Source organism: Haliaeetus albicilla, chromosome 13 (assembly GCF_947461875.1).
Source record: "Haliaeetus albicilla chromosome 13, bHalAlb1.1, whole genome shotgun sequence".
Lineage (NCBI taxonomy): Eukaryota > Metazoa > Chordata > Aves > Accipitriformes > Accipitridae > Haliaeetus > Haliaeetus albicilla.
The window spans coordinates 11,641,976-11,662,769 of record NC_091495.1 but is presented as its reverse complement, the minus strand read 5'-3'; the positions used below and the strand labels follow the sequence as shown (position 1 = coordinate 11,662,769).

The window sequence follows — 20,794 nt, the reverse complement described above, 5'->3', positions numbered from 1 at the left end:
AAGTATCAGCTTGTTTACAAGGCAGACTACAAGCCTAATGTGTGGTTTTTATGCTGCAGTAGCCACTAATATTAAAAAAGTCTAATAATTAAAACACAACAATAAAACCATCAAAGGAGCACCAAAATGCAAATACCCCAGACTGTCTAAGCCTGGGTGGCCACCCAGGGCTCTTAAGACTCATCCAGCTTGCAAGCAGTTCCAGAGCTGCTCCCCTGCCTGGGCTACGTGAGGTACTAGACAGTAGCTGAGGTGGCTGAGAGTATTGCTGTTTAGTCCCAAATTCCTGCAGCTGGAAGGAAGAAACAAGAAAAAAGAAAGAAAAAAAAAAAAAAAAGGTCAACATTACCAAGTTACTTCAGGACCCATCCACAGTCTTGTCCAACAGAAGAGCACTGGGATCCCTGGGGACTCAGGACTCCCTGGGGGTTCACAACTACCTCCACCTAGCAATGAATCCCAGAGCTTGCCTTTCTCCCAGCCTTGGGACGTGCAGTGCAGTTCCAGTCATGAGACGATCAGCACCCGGACCATGATCGGGGCCGGGACCTGTAGGGTCAGGCAGGCCGGCAACCACAGTCTAAACCAAAACAGGATTCTGTTCCAGCAGAAATTTCTTTGCCTGCTGTCAACTTATAGAATTTCAGCTCCAGAGCTCCTGCTATTTCCTATGGGACACCCCACCATGATGTCTCATGAATATTCTCATGAACAAGACATTTGTGTTGGTACTTGTCTGATGTCTTCTTTTACTGTGTTTCATGACACAGCACCTACCTACAGAAGTGTATGTTAGTTCTTCAGTTAAAAAAAGAAAGAATTAGTACCACCACATATAGGCCAGTTGGCACACCAAGCCACTTGAGTTCCCCACCATTCCCCTATAAAAATTATCCAGTAATTTGACTCTCCAAATCATTTAGCTGAGAACAAAAGGTTTGACAGGATTTGTGGAATGAACTTATCTTCCATTTCTAAGGTCTGCCATTCTGACAGAACATCCTGTCCTTTTCTGTCATTTGATATGACTTCCAGGTGTAGCAGTGATTGTGTTAATTCATGTGAATCATTAAAAATTACAGCCCATTGACCTATTGCTTTCTATAAAGCAGAAATATGATATATATAAAATATATATAACTATAAAGTTGGGAATAGCCTGTTAGAAGAAAGGAGCTACACTGGTTTATGCTATGCAAGTACCCAGCCCAGTGTAAGAAACAAAGAGAACCGACAGAGACTTTTTAACTGGAAATAGTTAAAAACATGGGACTATTCTGATCATTAATATTATATGTGTGTTGAAGAGAACAGTCTTGCTTCTTAGTGAAGAGGTGCATCATCTTTCCAGTTGGGCAAGCCACATAGCCCTTTCTAGTGCCACGAGAGGGCTATGTGTCATAGCCTTTCCTGCACGGTGTGAGCAGAGCTGCTCCGTAAGCATAGCACAGCTGATCGGCATATGCACCATAGTTACACTTCCCAGAAAAGAGGGCAATGAGAAACTGGTTGCATTCATTTCTCTGGAAGCTACGTAGCCTGCTCCTGGATACCACCTTTCCAAGAGAGCAGACACGCTCTTAAAACATGTGCTGGGAAGTACACCATAAACATGAAATGACAACAGTTCTTGGGAAGAGACAATTTTGGATAAGGCAGTAAGGATTCCGCTGCCTGAAAACCAACCTTTTTTCTGCTCAATTACACCAGTAATACTGAATGGTTAAATCCTGACTTAAATCTCCAGGTGTGAGAGACCAAACTCTGGCCTTTTGTATTTTAAATACTCCACCTTCCCACTGGCCATGTATCACTTAGTTCTCATTCATTTGCTGACCCATCCAACTTAACTACACATCTCTCTTCTCCTCCCATCCTGCATGATATTTCTCTGTACTTTCATTTAAAAAAAAAAAAAAAAAAAAGTGTTGCTCAATTTTTAGAGCCATTGGCATTAAAAAAAAAAAATCCTGCGGGTCTACCAGAGGTATATTAACAAGCATGGCCACACAACCTGTCAGAGTCCATCACTTCAGGCAAGCACAATCAAGGCTGTCCTGAACAAATCAGATGGCACACGTCGTGCTGGTTTTTTTCTGACACACTGTGATATACAAAATAATAATTTTGGACAAAGAAGTCACCACACTGCCCAAATCAACTACCATGAACTCAAAGGTACACACAGAGACTTCTCAGACAGCCACAAGCTGCAGGTGTGACCAAGCATGAAAAGCAAAGCAGTCTCATGTACCTTACAACCTTAACAGCCAAAAGAGTTCCACATCACCAAGCTTGCCACAAAACCAGGCTGGCACAGGAGGATATGTGATATCCAGCCTTAACACAGCAATTAAAAGCACCATGCAAAGACAGCAGTGACTGGTACAAAACTCCAGCTGATTGTAGTTGTATTAAAAGCTAGCAACAGAGGAGGATGTGAAACTTTAGCTTGTTCAAAAAAAGTAAAGCAAAGCAGACTAAAAGCAAAGATAAGCTCAAGAAGGTGAGACATTTAAGGAGGACTTGTTTGAGGGGAAGGAAAAAAGTCCAGAGTTTATTAAAAAAAAAAAGTAGATTTGCCAAAACATTTTTCCCTGTAAATACAAAGCAGTCAAACACTAATTTTTTCCCCTCTAGTTTATCCTCACGTGATTTAAAAATTTGTACAGTCCTAAGACTCTGTAGCTCTGTATGTTTTAGAAGAATGTCTGTTTAAAAATTCTTCACCTAACTCTTGAAGAAAAATAAAGAAAGGGAAAGGCAGGGAATTGTGAAGAAGAAATACTTCCTTAGAAGACAAACAGAAAAAACCAGCTACAAGAAATGGTGAAGAAAAGGGTATGGTGGCAAAACATTGTAGGAAATAAATGTTCACTTAGTTAAAGGACAGTAAGTTTGAGGCCGATTTTACACAGGCCCTCCAGAAAAGAGGCCTGGCAGCCACAGGCTCTAATTTTCCACCTGCAAACACATTCATTCCCACACTTTGCAGGTGCAGCCATCCCATTCCAAACACTCTGTGTTTTCTTTCACAGGAAAGCTGTACAGCACGTTCTTCAGGGAAAATGCAGAGCTGACAGCTGAACTTGGGGCAAAAGCCCAACGCGGCACAGTGCAGATGCTGGAATATGTCCCTCCCTCCGCAGCCGTGCATACCAGACCTACGATGCTCAGCACCACGGGGACCCAGCCGCACCGGCGGCACCCAGACCAGGAACTGCTCTCCTTTTGCAAGATTATGCCCCAACACGCAACAGCACAAACACCATCGGATGTTACTGAGTACAGAGCACACACTAAAATACATAAAGCTTCTTCCAAGAAAGAAAAAAAGAAAAAACAGACCAAAGCACACCTTTGTTCCTTCACAGGAGGCACAGTAGTATCATGCGTGATGGTAGATACTGTGGGGAGCAAAACGTAACTTCAGTTTTCCCTTAGAACTGGGGCGGGGGGGAAGGCCGTGGATTGTCTGATACTTGTGCAGAAAGCAGCATCGCACCCACATTTTCAGAAAGCCACATGAGTGTGTGGGTTCTCTGTTTTTGGAACAAGAGCACAGTGAAAGCAAGCTTGTTTACTTTAGACACTGTACAAAGACTTATTTTTTTAAAATAAATGGTTGAAAGGATGCCTTCCCTCTGAGGAGTTAGCAGAAAATAAAAGGCAGATTTATATTTCTAATCTATGCAAATATCTACTCTACAGGGCATCACAAAGACTGCTTTATATCAGACAGTATGCAGATCCCAGGTGCTTTAAGTATGCCAAAAGCATACACAGCATCTCCACCTGCAATGGCTGCTCACTCTGAGAACAGCTGGATGACTAAAAAGAGGTTGTCTAAGTAGCCTTCCATGAAAAATGCCTTTTGCTAACGTGCCAACCCCCATACTCCCACCCAAATGGCTCCTGCTGTAGCTGCCATCAAGCCTGGAGAGGGTTTTTTTGTTTGGTTAGTTTTTTTTGGGGGGGGGGGTGGGGTGTTAATTTGGTTTATTGCAAATTCTTCTAGGAATTTTCAAATTATAGCAATTACAACCTGGTGAAACTCCTACTGATGCCTTAAGAAATTATCATGGGGCTTTAATTCATAATGTCCCCGGAAGACCTCTGTTGGACTGGATGCAGGTAGAATGGCAGGACTAGAGGTGGGGGAGATGCTGGAGTCACTGAGATCTTCGAGGAGACAGGATTAAGATCAGGGGATACGTACAGATGGGAGCCTCAACCCAAGACAAAAGGAACAGAGTAGAAAGAGTAGGGAAATATGAGAACCAGGGGATAGAAAATAGCTCTCCTAGGAGAAGGCTCAATGCCAAGAATACAATGCTATTACATTGAAAGGAAGGCATAGCAATAACATTTCATTGCCGTTACCAGAAAGGAGAGACGGGTACTCTACAATCAGCGGCTGCTTTCTGTACGTTTCCCTAGGACATCCGCAGGAAGCTTCTGTCACAGGTCAGGAGACATAGGTGTCCTGAGAAGCCTCACCACTCGTGCTCAAAATCACTAACCGAACAAGACTGACGATGTCCCGCTGGTGCTTCTTACCCTGTCCCAATGCTCCACTTAACTTTGTCTGAGGAGGAAAAAAAAACCCACGGCACTAATGGGCACTAATGTTTGCATCTTTAAGCAAGCGTCAATTTTGTAAAAAAGAAGTGAAGAACTGCAAGCCACAGAGTCAGATCTGACCTACTAAAACAACTAATGTGTCCCCCAGAGTATTCTTTGCCTCATTTTTTCTCGCAGGCCTCAGAGGCTGACTTCAAAGAGCTGTTAGCTGAATAAACCGCTCTGGCAGTCTTGTCTTTTCATTTTCTTTCTCAAGCATCCCACAGGCCCTTCTTTCTCATATCATCAGAAATACCTCTTACAAATTAACTACAGGCATCCCACATTAAGTCATGGCTGTGCTTGTGTTTATATGACAGGTGCCTGCAGCTCAACAGGTCCTCAGTAACCAGCTACATGGCCAACCCAGGTAACCCATTCACCCACTCAGTCACCCAATACCCATCCACACCTTTGAAATCATGAGGCAAGTTGGGCTCAAACTGAAATACAAGAAATTCCTTCTAAACATAAAATCCCCTTCTTTACTGAAAGGGTGATTGAACACTGGAACAGGTTTCCCAGAGAAGGTGTGGAGCCTTTCCATCCATGCAGATATTCAAAACCCAGTGGGACACAGTCCTAGAGCATCTCTTCTACTTGACCCTGCTCTGAGCAATCTCCAGAGGTACCTTCCAACCTCAGCCATTCCGTAACTCTGTGATGAGCACTGCTACTTGCGTTTAGCTTCAGCAAGTCAGCTGACACTCCCATATCGTACCTCTGAAGGACAGCACTGGCTTCTTTCTAGATTACTATTCCGCTCCTCTCCCAGCATGTCACATATAGACAGGTTTCCATAGGGTCTGTTCACCACTGGGCGGACACGGCACTTGCAGCAGTGTTACTCACCTTACTTCAGCATCCACATTTGGTTTGTGCAATACAGGAAGTTACCAGCAAAACCACGAAGAGTTCCTGACCACTACCAACACCTGCAGGCAGCTAAAATCCAGGAGCCTGCAGGGATAATTAGCATTTTTGACTTCCAACAGTAAGGATAAGAGGCAGAGAAGTTATAATTTTATAAATAAATTATTATGGCTTCACCTAAATATGAATTATCTTATTTGTACAAGGATTCCTCCTGTTGGTCCCAATCGCCAAACAATAGCAGAACACAAAATGGTCCACAGATTGTTTTGAAGAGTCACATGGTCTTTCAAATAAAAATGATTAAGAAACACTGCCTCAGAGCCACTGACCAATCCCACAAGTAATGCTCCCCTCAAACAACAAAACCTAAAAGGCTTGGATCATTTTCTCTCTTCGCAATGACAGCACACGACGTGCAGGGGGGCTGCAGTCTCTGGAAGCAGGGAAGAACATTCAGTTCGGGACAAGTCTCTCAAACCCAGCTATCAAGCCCAAGTCTGTAATCCTACAGATCAGAGGCACAGTAAACCATCTCAGTAAACCAATTCCTTGGTTTTTGAATACTTGTGGATTATGTGTTTGCTGAAGTATTCTTAGAAGACTTTCCATCATCTTCAAGCAATATTAATCAACCCTGGAAATTCTGGAGTCTACAATGAACTAAAGCCTGGACTGAGATGGGTTTCACCTCAAGCTCCAAACATGGCCAGGCTGGAGGTGTTTCCACCAAGAGGGGGTTACAAAAGTTAACAGGTTCACCGCTAACAGTGCTGTCACTAACTTTGCAGCTTCAGCCTTTGGTGATGGTTTTGGTTTGGGGTTGGGTTTGGGTTTTTGTGGTGCTTTTGCAGCTTCCCAGGAGATGAAGTGTCTGATCACGAGTTTTGTATTTAAGACAGAGTTGTCATTTGTACGTAAATGTAAGTCAAATACATAGGCACTGAGTGGGCAAGTTGAGTGCCTACCTCACCATCACAGGTAATTGTATCATGATGCAGCCTAACCCTAAAAGCAGCCAGTCTTGATTTCAAAACAAATGTTTAATCAGTTTACCAAGAGCAAACGAAGCCAAAAAACTCTACAAAAAGAAAACCCCATCTGTCCATCTAATCACACTTCAGAACAAGCCTTTCTCCATTTGTTTCAGAAGAGTCCTCCATGTCCCTACCACCCATTGCTTCAAACAGGAGATTTACCACATCTACCTCAAATCGCACAGTTGAAGGTCTGCTGCCACTACATCATCTATGCTAAAGCAATTCCACTTCAGGAAACAAAAAAAAAAACCCATACAAACAAACAAACAAAATCTTAACAGGCTATTCTGTATCTGAGATCCATTTGTAAGCTGCTGGTTTGCTACAGACGTTCAGAGAAAATAAGAGGTACTTATGAGACTCTGCAGCTTATGTTATCAATCACTTCAGAAAGAAAAACAATTCAGCAGCCCCTCCAATTGAGAGTGCTGTGAAGTTCAATTGTCACTGAAATGTTTTGTCATTACCAACCTGGGCAGAATGAGCAAATACACCTCTGCAGGTGAGCTATGAATGAGCAATCAGCACTGCAGGCTGCAGCTTGAAGAGATAATAGCATCCAAGGAGCTACAATGCTTCCTTGCACACAACTAGGCCAGGATTGGGCTGACAAAAGCGAGCAATGAACACTTCAGACATTTTGACTGCATGTTAAATAATTATGAAGGAAAAGGTTCGAGGCTTCCCTCTCTCAACTCGTACAAAGCAGGAACACACAGATACAGACAAGCACCGGTATTCAGTCTATTGCCAGGGAAATTTAAGTTTTGTGATGCTTTCAGCCCACTGTTCGGCAAGAATTCTGCATATACAGTAGTCAAGGGACTGCTTGACGGCTGTCATTTTAAGAATCAAATCTTTTGCATCCTACCAAAGTCAATTCTCCAGTTCAGTGTTAAGAAAAAAATCCTTTAAAATACAGAATCTGCAATCTAAAAAATGCTTCACATCTTGCACACCTTCGAGAATTAAACCCACTCTTTGTCCACTATTTATACATCTTTTTTAGACATGATGACCACGTGGTGAATTTCAGGTTTGCAGCAACAGAACATTTTTTTTCCAGTGTGGAGGCTTCTGCCAACCCTGTAGCCCTCACCTACTTATTCCAGGCTTTACCTCTAGTTGTGCTGATGCAACTTTGCTCTAGATTAGATAAATGAAATAATTTTGGTTAAAAAGAAAACAAGCCCACCCCTTTTTGGGTGAGGTGGGCTTTGTTTTCCTTTTTTTTTTTTTTTTTTTAATTTAAATACAGCACAGATGTGCAAAACCCACACAGTGATGTGGTTTACAGAAATAGCCCCCCAAAACAGTTGCATTGTTACAACTGCAGCACAGGGCTCTGAATAAAAGAGTAATTCCCACTGAAGTTGTTTGCAAAGGTGCACCCTGATCATAATTAAAGGACTAACACCCTCTAACAATTTTAATCCTTTTGTGAAGTGTAAGGGGAAAAATCAGGAGTGGGATGGGCAAAACCCAGAAAAGATGTCAAAGTTCACTTTCAGCAAAGCACAGGTAGACATAAGAATAATGAACTAAAACTGTATATAGACGTCCTTTGCCTACGGCTTCCTTTTAATCGATAGCTTACAGAAGAAGAGCATGGTCACCACAGTCCCTTTTAAAATTTATGTCAGGTTTCTAAACATATATCTGTTACTCCCTTTTTGTTTCTGCAGTTGGTCATGTATAATCATTCACCAATATTGCCTTCCTTCCCCCCCGCCACCCCAAACAGATACAATCAAGTGGTGACTTTTCTCACTTTTTTCCATTTGGGCAATCATCAGGAAAGGAAAGAACCAGATGATACCTGAGCAAATACTGAATGAAAGAAACAGAGGATCTGTCCTTTTCCTCCCAGCTATATCACAATAGTGTGAACAGAGGGAAACCACATACCTTGTTACCTCCTGCTGCAGTCGGGAAACACTGGGCACATAGAACATTACCCCAAAGAAAAGCAAAGGCTCATTGGCAAATTTGTCCAGCTGCTTCTTCAGAGGCTTTTCCAGTTCAACCCAGCGGGCTTGCTGGCTCTTGCTGAGAAACCAAAGGCCAAAGTAGTGTGTCTAGATAAAGAAACAAAACAGCATCAGTTTACCTTTTTCAGCTAGATCACACACATAATCAATAACACAAATGCAAATAAGAACAGATGGCATTGTGTAAATTTTTCCATATGCAAAATCAGAGTAATTTCTTTTTTACTGTCCTTTTTTATATTTAGGATGATTTTGAATACAATGACAAATTAATATTGCAATATAATGCGCTTCATGGAGTACTATCTGCCCCTGACCATCTCTCCAAAATGCATATTAAAGAGCTCTATATGACATTATGGCACAGGTGACAAACGATTTACAGAAAGTGTCCAAGTCTCTGTTTTCTTTTATACTTGTGCCTTGCGAACAGACAGCAAACACCAAGTCTGAATCAAAGCACAAAGGCTTCATTAGACTTTGGATCAGGCCTGCTGCAGGCAAAGGACAAGAACTCTTCCAACCATAAAAAAAGAATGTGAACTCACAGCATATGTCAAAATATATCTACCAATACCAGAACCATTTACCCAACACAGAACTTGTTTACTTTCTTTTAATGCACTCACAAGATTTTATGATGGACAAGTGTTACACTTAAAACGTGCATCACACAAACCAGTTGTTTGCTCTACACTCTTACAGAAATACCAGGTTGAAAGCCTCAGCTATTTCCTATCCTGTGTAAATCTCAATGGCTGTAGTACCTCCTGTATAAGCCACATGGGACTGTTGCTGGTGGAGAGTAATTAACAAGAAACAGTGTTCAGAACTAGAGCTTCAATTACTACAAACTGGTAATAAGCAGCTGAAGGAATAGTCAATCCATCATGAGGGATTCTATTGAAAAAGCCCTTAAACCACTGTATTAAACACACTGATCTACTACTGCAGGCAAATACATACTATAATTAACAGCAAGTACTACAACTACAGATCTGAAGAAAAGTTGAAAAAAAGTGTTCGTGTTTAGCAAAGGAACTAATTCATCAGTTGCTTGGAAATCTGACTGTAGCCCTAACTGTGAAGTTCGTATCAACATCTTTTTCTTCATTATTACAGCTGAGAGCATCTGGAGATTTCCAACAATGCCTTCAATATAAAATATCTCTGTACTCACACTGGAAGGAATAAAACAGAAACTGAGAGAGGAACTTTTGTGGGCACCAAGCAGATTTAGGATCTCAAAGTGGGATCATTACTCTTTCTGCAAATTTATCTCATTTTATTTCAGTAAACTTTCTTGGTGTTTAATACAGCTGACTCCCTATTCAATGAAGACTTTCTAGTAGTTTCCATTAGATTAGATTAACCCTAAAACAAATAAAATACTTATTTTGTTGTTATAGCTTAACTTACCTGGACAACAATACTTCACAGGCAGTCACAATCCTTTATACATAGCACCACACTTTAAATAAAGATACTTGAGACAAAGAATGGAAAAAACCCTGTTTGCTGTTTTATAAAGCTTTCATTTGAAATTACTTTCAATACAATCAAATAGTTTGGCTTATAAATCAACCACCAAGATTTCACTAACTGGATTTCCCAGATGTTCACGCTTTTAAATAAAAAGTCTTCACAAGTAGCAGACAAATTGCAACCAATACACTTTGCAAAAGCTACCATCAACAGCCTGTTTCGCTTTGGTAAGGATACTCCTCTAAAAACCACTGCATGTACCATGACTTAGCATACAACATAAGGGCAACTAAGACAATACTGAAAAATTAAAATGCTTAGAAATGACAACAAGCCAGCAGAGGCAACACTGCTCCAACTATTTTATAGCTGAGGGCATGCAAGAGAATCATATGCAAAACCTCTGAATTGCAGCGCAGATGTATTTACTTTAGGGTCTCATTATGTACATATTTTCAACTTTGGAGAACATCCAGGCTAGCATTTAACTAAGGTGATAACTAATTCAACTTGATTCCTCAATTAAGCCTGACAAACCTACAGTATAGCTTGAACACTGCTCAGTCCTTTCTCTTTAAGCTCAGTTTGGTACAGTGAAGCAAGCTAGTTCTTTTTTTTGAAGAGAATCAAGGTAGTATTTCCTTCTAGAATTTAAAGGTATCTTCAACAAATCAATTGATCCAGGGCACAAATAAATCAAGAAGTCAACATCTCCCATAGGATAAACTTGAAACAAAACTAACCAATTCACTGATAAATGTCTACTCTCTCTCTGTAGTCATCGCTGGGTAAAAAGTTCTTTCTGATGAGCTCACCATTATAGTAATTAGATTAAAATGAAAGTAGAAGGGACAGTGGAGACAGCAAAGGAAGGGAATTCGAGTAAAGGCAGAAAAAAGCACAGTGATTTTACCACCTCAAAAGGGAAATCCTTTAACGCACAAACTCTTGAAAATCACTGCAGGGCAGCTCATCCTCAGCAAGAAAACAGTGCAGAGCTGTGAAAACAGATCTTCCATACTACTTTAAAAAGCAAACACTCACATCACCTAGGACCTGAATTTGCAGTGTCAAGTACCTGTAAAACATCTAGCAACTAAGATGATTTGGAGTCTTAAGTCTAAAAGAGTTATTCAAGGAATTAAGGGTATTGCAATTAAACAGCTCAGATGAGCACAGTCCCTCCCCTTGGAGGAGGAGGGGCAGGAGGGACAACAAAAATTTCGATTTGCTACAGTAGAAAGGCTCTTTAAGTACCAAATCCAGAATCCTGACTCACTTCCAAGGAATAAGAAGCAAAGGGAATGCAGTATTTAAGCTTCTAGACTACAGCAGATACAGTGGACCGACTATGGCAGCATGCATTTCACAGAACTAAAAGACAACTCTTTTCCTGGGAAGCAGCCTGGAGAGGATCGAGCAATTGCAGATGAAGCACATGGACTGTAGAGCAGAGTTCAAGTCACAAATGCATGCACTTTGGAGAGACAACCAACACAGTTATCTGAATATCAGCTCCCTGTTGTCAGGCACTTTACTTCTTGAAAATGTTTGTATTTTTTAACAACCTACAGTGGGGAAGGACTTCTGTAGCCACCACTGCAAATGCCTGAAGAAACTGTCTCCCCTAGGAACATTAGTAATTCCTGAACGGAACAGAGGAATGTGGGACTGGAAATGGCTGGACCATCAAGTTCAGTGTGCTGTGACCAGCATATGACTGCCCAGAAGGTGTTACAGAATCCAAGTCATGCACTGCCATACACTCCAGCCCACAAAACATTTTTACAGTACAGACACCCCACAAATTGGTGTGGGGATGTTGAGGGGATGAGGGAATGATGGGGATATAAAAATGGGATCTTTTTCTCTATAAGCAGCTGATTGAAAACTAGGTTGATTCCAAAAGCTGGTCTGTTTGTCCGTCTGTACAAAGTGAACCACTGACTTCACTCCAGTTTTCATGGAATAAATATCTACACCTACACCTGGCAGGCTCTGAAGTAACAAGGCCTGCTCTAGCAGGTACATCAGCAAAGTGGCAAAGAAAGTGAATGATGCTTTCCCTTCTGGAAAAAACAAAAACAAAACCAAGAACAAAACAAAACAACAACAAAACAAAAAAAAAACCACTCCAAAACCTTCTTCCAGCCACAGCTGACAGAATGGTGATACACACTGAAGGAAAGCTTTTTATAATGCTACATGTATGCACATACGTCCATTCTGCAAAGAGCTTCAGTTGCTATTGCTTTTGGTCTGCCTAATCTGCAAATACACAAAGAGCTCTGTTAGAAAAGAGTTTACATTAATTTTCTCTCAAGGTTTTAAAATTTGTCTTACCCACCACACACTATTTCATACACGGTACAAGGAAACTGGCTCACACTCCTCCAGGAACTGTGGTCCTCTGCTAAAGCAGCAGACAAGAACCAGAGCACCTGCATGCCCCAACGACACTACGTGAAAAGGCGATCCTCGAAATATGGTGAGTCAGAAAAGAAAACTGGATACACAAAACCTGTGCTGAGAAGTCTTAAAAAAGATGACATTATAGCTGCCAGTTCAGGAGGCAACATATTTGTTTTGGCTTAGCCATACTCCCAAGTCCAGAACTACCCCTGCCTTTATGTCGGGCAAAAAGAGTAGAATTGTCAACAGGAGATGACAGACACTTAGTAAACCAGCAAATCTCATTCAAAAGGATCCAACGAGACAGGCTTGGTGTTTATTAAAGCATCTGGTTAAGCAGCCAACTAAATATTTATCCGTGAGGAAGAGGCAGAGTTCCAGCTCCCCTGGGCAAAAAGCATTAAACCCTGCTATCCCAGGGTGTTCGCACAGAGGGGAAGGCACCATTTACGGCAGCCAATTCTTCCTAGAAGATCTCTTGTCCAAGTGCTGCCTGAACCCCATCCCAGCTTTGCTGGCAAGACAAGTCAAATGAAGCCAAACTTTGAGGCAACCTGGAACCTGGCTGCCGAACACAGGTTTCCAGTTGTGCCCTACGAGGAGCGGACACCTTCTAGGGCACAAAAAAAAAAAAAAAGTCAGAATGGCAGCAAACAGCCACCCCTGCACAGTGGTCAGCATCCACCTGCAGTGCTCGGCCCACCATCCTCCTGCTTTGGTTTGGGTTTTGCAGCTTCGTAGTGCTGGAGGTATCACTGTGAAATTCAGCTTGGAAGAATAATTTTGCTTGGAAAGGACCTTTTTGCCACTCCCCCACCTTACAATACGTCAGAACGTTCCATCTTTAAACTTTTTATCATTTTATAAAGTGAATTCAGGAGATCAAAAAGGAGAAAGAGACATGAAGTCTCACAATAGATTTGTACAGATTACCCTATTTCAAGCAGATTCACTTAGTCTCAGTTGAAGAGGAAAATGCCATTATATTGGGGAAAAAAAATCCTTTTTATAACCTGTGCACATATATACAAGATTATAAAATGACATTTCTGACCTTGTCTTTCCTCTCTTTCCCTTCCTCCCCTCTTCTCGTCTTTACTTTTTACATAATGCTGGCATAAGAGCTCATTTTATTGGAACCGGTAACTGTTCAACTAGAAGACCTGATGCTTTGTCAAGAGCTTTGCTGAAAAGGATAAAACCAGATTTTACAGTAGTTACATGGCTACACTTTCTACTGACCTATTCCTGAACCCTGACTCAGTCAGGGAGAGAGTTGCATTCTCCAGAGATCAAATAGAAATATGCATAATCCATTAGATACTGTTTTTCAGTCATGTGTGGTATAATGATCGACAGTCCTTCACAACACGTAGAGTAACCTCAAACAGTTTTGCTTTTTAGCGGGGGTGAGGGGGGTGGGTTGGACAGGGTTTTGTTTATTTCTAAAAAATCAGCTTGAGTGAAACCTGCATGTATTCCTAACACAAAGGTAAAAGTTGGGGTACACTTGGGATTTATTTAAACATAAGACCAAACTAAAGTATCAAACAAGAATTGATATTTACTTTTAAGACAACACATATTCTTACCTGAGACTGCATGGAGGAGACAAACAGGATTTTAGTACTGTTTTGTGAGCATGGGATTTAATGAAGCTTAGTTTCTTCCTTACATCATAGTTTGTTGATCAGGATTTCTAAGAAAAGGCATAGTCCAGCTGAAGTTTTTGCAGCATTTGGGGAATTTAAAAAGCCTCTCTCCAATACAGACACTTGCAAGGATTTTCTCCTCGGTACACTTAATGGGCTCCTCTCCTCTACTCAGCTATCCAGTTGCACAAATCTTGTAGAAATTTGAGCTCTGTCAAAGTATTTTTGACCCTTCTGTAGAATTTGATTGGCCAACGAGTTCAAAAATGATGGTAAGCCTAGAGAGGGAAGGGGACAGTCACCAGATGAGTGCATCAGCCTTGTTTCCCTACAAACCATGGCAGGAAGACTAGAGGGGCAGAAGAAAAATTGAATTTGGGGTCTGAGGGAAAGGACAGCACCCAGCACCAGGCATATGCAAGCTTGCTAGCTCCAATTATTCCTCATGAAAGGAGCAGAAGAGGATACAGGGAGACCATCTCAGAGTTGAAAGAGGTCAGTAATTCTCTTCTCTCCTAAACATTTAAAGCAGCAATGGATGCTACCAGAATCAAACAGAAACAGAGATTAAAAAAAAAACAAAATACCCCAACTTCTGTCAAAAAACGCTGTACTGTTGAAATCTGAACTTTACAAAATTGGTTCAACATTGCCAAAACTTTGTTTAGAAAAAAAGTGGGGAGGGCGATGAAAGAAGGGGAAAGTGTTCCAACAACATCAAAGCATTCTCTTCTGTGTTGTTAAAATATTTTTTATCTTGAAACACAAACTTTTTGTGCTGACATATTTCTTTTTGCATGACACAAATAATTTTGAAAATGAAAAAACCAAAGCAATAGAAAACCCCTGCGAAACTGAGCATTGACCAAAACAACTTCCTTTGCTACTCTACTGTCCAATCTCTTTTCCCTGGAAAATTTTGAAACTTCAGGCTTTGTTCCAAAGTGGAACAAAACACATTCTGAAATCACAAAATGCTTTGTGGAAAAGAATGCTAACCCGCTGACAGAGCTATTGTTCGCAAACGCAGGTGGACCTCCAGAGAGAATCACTAGACCCCAGACTTCTGCTGTACCAACTAGATAAACCCACAAGGAATATGAGGAGAATGACTTCATTCATTTCACTCCCTTCTGCACTGGAAGGAAAGGGAAGGACCTAACTTCTCTGTAAGGACACTCTAAAGCATCACCAACAAAAAGAAAAAGAAAAAAAAAAGGGATAAAAAAACCCTAACTACTGGGAAATCGTCATCTGTAGAAGGGGAGGGGGAGGTGATTCCACTAAAATCCACATTAAAAAACCAAACCCCAAGTATGAAAAATCACTGCACAATATTCTGACTCTCTGCCTATTCCTGCCTGTACGTTCTCCTGCCTCTGCTGCACACACATACAGAGTGAGATTCTGCTCTCATTCTTTATCATTACTGATGTACAAAAAGGAGGTTTTGTTTAGTTTTTGTCTGCACTAGTTATTTGTGTGCTACTTTCCAGTTGTCACCATTACAAAGGGCCGTGGACCAACAAATGTAAGACACTGCAAGATTATTAGATTTCCCAGCTGTGCATACAGAAAGCATCAGCCAGGACAGTCAGATGATAACACAGCCATTTCCAGGCAATGGTTTTCAATTTGTGATTTGCAAAAGCCTAGAAGTATGCAGGATACATGTAAGAAGTCCACAGACATTAAGACAGACAGTTCATTTGTGCCATGCATGTTGGAGAGATATTTCTAAAAAGGCCTCAACACTTAAAATAAACACTGAACTCTACAGCAAGAAGTAGAAAATAAAGAATTTCAGTCTTTATTAAAGTAAGACTGGGTTTCTTCAGCCTTTTCAGACGCACTGGGCACGTAAAAGTAGCCTTTCAGAGTTCCAGATGTGAAATATTTCAGTTAAACAAAAGGAAGGAAAAACCCACTGTCCTCAAACTGTTACTAGTTGCTCCTGCTAGTAACACAACAGTGGTCTCCTTCCCACTGGCATAATTCACCCAGCAGTGTTGGTAAAACCAGGGTGACATTCAGATAAAAGTTACTGTAACTTGGCTTTTGGCATCCCAGTTCAGAAAGTAACACCCATCGCTTTCTAAGAAAAGAAGAAACCACATCTTCGTATTACAAAGAGCTCTCAAAGCTATGATGAATGAGCAACAGCACAAAACCCTGAGTGCCGTTCTGCCTTCAGTTTTCCTGCAACCAGAATACACTTGTCCAAGCTCCAGCTGCTGATCCTATCTGGCCAGCTCTGAGAATAACATGATTCAAACGAACAGACTGCCTGAGCTAAAAAATGTGTCAAATTATACAGTGACAGATGGTCTTTCCCCAGTTCCTCTTACCTCCCGTAATTCCAGCCTCTGAGCAACAGCTTCCAAGCACTCCTGCCCTGTGCTCTCCACGGAGAGGGTGCACTCGATCACATTGTTGTCCAGCAGACGGATCCTTGTCACAAAGCAGTTCTTGCTCAAGACGTTGTAGCGTCTGGTCCGTCGCAGTTTCAGCCCGAAAGGCATGGCTGTTGGCCTGGAAGGTCACCCCTTCCCTGTACTTTTCCAAGAGTTATCAGCACACTTGTCGACTTGCCTTGAAGGCTTCTCCAACTGGCACTACTTTCCTCCAGAAATGGAGGTAGCTGTCCATTCCCAAGGCGAGCTGCAAGGGATTCCTGCAAAATACATACAAATAAGTAGAGCTAAGTGTGAAATAAGATGTTCCTAGAGATCAGTGGAAAAGAAAAAAAGCTTAAAGGAAAAGAGTCACATTTAAAACCATAAAATAAACACCTCCCCACACAGGATTGCCAGGCACTTACTACATCTCCCAGAAGAACACCTTATACAACAAATCTTTCAAAATTGTATTTTGGCACTGAATTTAAAGCATGGATTTAATTGCAAAGCCGTTCTTTGAGAAGCTCAGTACAAACAGCAACTCTACAGGGCACACATCCAGAGGTGCTAACTCTCCCACCATTACCCCCACCACAGGGGTCTATAACATAATCTTCAAGTTAAGTTTTGGTGCCCTCAGGCCAGCTTTGAAAGCTAGCTTAAAAAGCTAAGGAATAGAGGCATTTAAAAGAGGTGCGATTTTGAAAGAAGAAAGGCTGGCTGCAGTCAGCAGGAAATGCAGGCGCTCAGCACCTCTGAAAAAATCAAACCTAAAGTATGCATGTGAAAGGCAAGAAGCATCCCAGCCATTTCAGAGAAGGCTCCTCTGATGCAATCCCTGACATTTTGCTCACTTCCAGCACCAAAGCAATTCTGCATTTCACCCTTTCAGGTGGAATGAGTAACTTCAGGAACACAGCTGTCAGAGACCAGGATAACACTGAGTAGGAGGAAGAGAACACATGTTGTAGATATTGTTAATTACTTCTCCGAAAAGTTACCAGGGACACATGCAACTGTTAAGCCAAAATACAAAGCAGAGAGAAGAACTAGAGATACAGAAGTAATAACATTTAAGAAGCTATGATCCTCATCTGCAAGATCCACTTCTTTTTTTTGGGGGGGATAAAAAAAAAAGTTTGGTTAGGAGCAGGTTCAAGGTAAACCAAAACAAAGCATTTGCACTGGCATAACCAGCTTTAAAACGTCACTTTCCATGTGCAGAGAGGAATGAAATAAAAAGCAAATTACTTGCTACCAAGCCTTCCTGGTTTTGTTTGAATATTCTGATGAAAGAGATGGAGGGACACTAACACTAGCATTTAAAAGTCCATTTCTCTTAACAAATAGTACTGCAGACAAAAGCTAGTTCCCATTTCCTTGCTTCTTAAGAGAAGCAATGGAAAGCATTGCCAGCAGAGTATGCATCATTTAGCTGAATGTAACATTTCAAACAGACAGTACATTGCTCACATGTATCATTTGGCATAGAACTGGATGAATCAGTTACTTTCACTTTTTACCGAATGTAGTTGCTATGGAGATTATTAAGGGCAGCCCGATTGACTACAGTGATTATCATTACACTAGAAATATAACTATTAAATACTTGATTAAGTGTATTTTCCAAAGCCAGTATATCTTTGCATTTATTAGGGGGTTAAAGCAACACAAACAAAAAGCCCACACAAACAGAAAACCATAAGCAACGTCTCACTGGTTAGGTGTCTGACTACCCTGGTAGTCTACTAGCTTCACCAGAGAAAAGCCTAGGAGACTTTGAGAAAGGGCACGCGCTATTTGACTGAAGTGCAAACGAACCTATTAAATTAGCTGCTGTAGTTTAATCTGCCATTTCTAACTTTCACGGGTACAGACATAATGTATTATTTTCACATGATTGCATGAGAGAGCTGTTACACCTTGCATTGCTGTAACATCAGAAGCCATCAAAGACACATGAATACATCTTCACAACAATCTGATGAAGCAGGGATGTGTTACCCGTGACTCACAGAAGAGGAATTGAAACAAACATTAGCCAGCTTGTCCAACATCACTCAAAAGAATGGCAGCAGATCTATGTACTAAAACACACAGGCCAGGCTACTGCTTTAACCCCTAGCCAACTACTTGGCAATTACCTTACTGACCAACCTATCTAAAACTACAGCATGAAGTTGAAAAGTGGGAAGAATGGAAGGAAATTACAGAAAAGGCAGGGTGTGGAGGACTACGTCTTATCAAGAACAGCATTTTTCTTCAGTCTCTGGCTTTGCAGATTATTCTACATCAGACACATGGAGAGTTTTAGCTAGCCAATTCAATTTAAAAAAAAACCCAACAAACCCTTATCTTTCATTACTGTTAGCTGCACACATTTCCTTGCAGAACATAAGCCATCTGTACAGTAATTGTATAGTTAGTAGTAGCCTAAAGATTAAATCAATGTTGTTCAAAAAAAAAAAAAAAAAAGTGATTGGCCTTGCTGACCAGGCACACTGAACACTACAGCTATCGCAGGATAAGGCATCCCAGGAGACGGGTGTGCAAACATGCTATTCTGGAATAAACCCACCAATTCCTGTATAACGGAAATGTCAACATGGAGACATGGATTGCAAATGAATTGCTCTAAGTTATATCATATGCTCGGGTAAACAAGGCCAATATTCCCTGACATTTCAAAAAGCAGTACAGTAACAGGCGTTTTCCATCAATTCTGCTGAGAGCGATCAGCCGGCACCATTTTCTAAGGAAGCAGAGATAGAAATACAAATGGGTTAACGGATGCACTTTGTGTAATATGGTTTGGGTTACTATTTCATTTCACTTTAATATACATGCATGCCCGATGACAGCTTTTTCACATGAAATGTCACACTTAAATTAGTTTCTAGTTAAAGAATGAATTGGGATGGCAAGGCTGGTACAGCTTAAACCAGCTCTGATTGGCCCAGCCTGTAACAACTAATTCTCAGTTCAATGCACACATCTAACTTTTCTGTTTACACGTCTTCTGGATGTTTGACCAACTTTCCACCTGGGTTTCCTGTTAAGCTGTCACCTGGAAAGCTTCTCATAAGCTTTCTAAATAAGATCTCAAAGGCCCTGGTCACTGACAGGTTCCTAAAGCAAACAGGGTTCTTTATGTTTGTATAGAATCATAGAATCATTTAGGTTGGAAAAGACTTTCAATATCATCGAGTCCAACCATCGTCCATGCCCACTAAACCATGTCCTGAAGTACCCCGTCTACACGCTTTTTGAACACCTCCAGGGATGGTGACTCCACCACTTCCCTGGGCAGCCTGTTCCAATGTGTGACAACCCTCTCAATAAAGAAATTTTTCCTGATATCCAACCTAAATCTCCCTTGCTGCAACCTGAGGCCATTTCCTCTTGTCCTATCTCCAGCCACCTGACAGAAGAGACCAGCACCCACCTCACTACAACCCCCCTTCAGGTAGTTGTAGAGAGCGATAAGGTCTCCCCTCAGCCTTCTCTTGTCCAGACTAAACAGCCCCAGCTCCCTCAGCCGCTCCTCATAAGACTTGTGCTCCAGGCCCCTCACCAACTTGGTTGCCCTTCTCTGGACATGCTCCAGCAACTCAATGTATTTCCCGTAGTGAGGGGCCCAAAACTGAACACAGGACTCGAGGTGCGGCCTCACCAGTGCCGAATACAGGGGAACAATCACCTCCCTGCTCCTGCTGGCCAAAGAATCTTAAATAATCTTAAAAGCATCAGGAGCATCTATTTTTACTCACAGTTATTTTGTAGACAACTGAAAAAAGAAGATGAACACAAGAGACACAAGGGTTTTGGTCTTCCTGATGAAAGATTATTCCATTACAGCATCTCCTTTTGTGGTTAAAGGGTTGCCAAGGAGCAGCAACGTCCCTAACCAAGGTAACCCAACTACACAGGCATTCACAACACTCCCCTCCTCAAACGCACAGTTTCACTTAAAACCAAACCAACCCAGTGAAACTAAAGCAAGCCTATAAACAGCTCATCAGATAACCATGAACTTATTCTAATTTTAAAAAAGGATTTCTTTTAAGAATATTTCAGGTGTGAAAGAGACAGACATGACAACTGTTAAACTGACATCTTCTATTTAAGGATTTATTTTTCCGAAAAGAAACTAGGCTGAGCTCTTTACAAACTTTGGGTATTTTTCCTTTTTTCTTTTTGTTCCATCTTTTGATTATTTTGGATTCTTCCCCCCCCCCCCCCCCCTTCAAATGTATCAGTTGCTCTCTGCGAATTAAGCTTACTTTAACAAGCATGCTGAATTAAACAAGGTTTTTAGT

The 20,794-nt window shown here is 41.4% G+C and overlaps 1 protein-coding gene across 1 annotated transcript in view; it reads right to left on the bottom strand.

Annotated features, from left to right (window-relative positions):
* Positions 1–20,794, bottom strand: part of PTPN14 (protein tyrosine phosphatase non-receptor type 14) — a 125,112-nt gene that overhangs the window by 63,668 nt on the left and 40,650 nt on the right. Inside the window, exons 2-3 of the mRNA XM_069800146.1 lie at positions 16,425–16,750; positions 8,445–8,614 (exon numbers count right to left, since the gene is read on the bottom strand). Of these exons, the coding sequence (XP_069656247.1) occupies positions 8,445–8,614; positions 16,425–16,598 (344 nt within the window). The 5' untranslated portion in view covers positions 16,599–16,750. The remainder of the gene's footprint in view (positions 1–8,444; positions 8,615–16,424; positions 16,751–20,794) is intronic.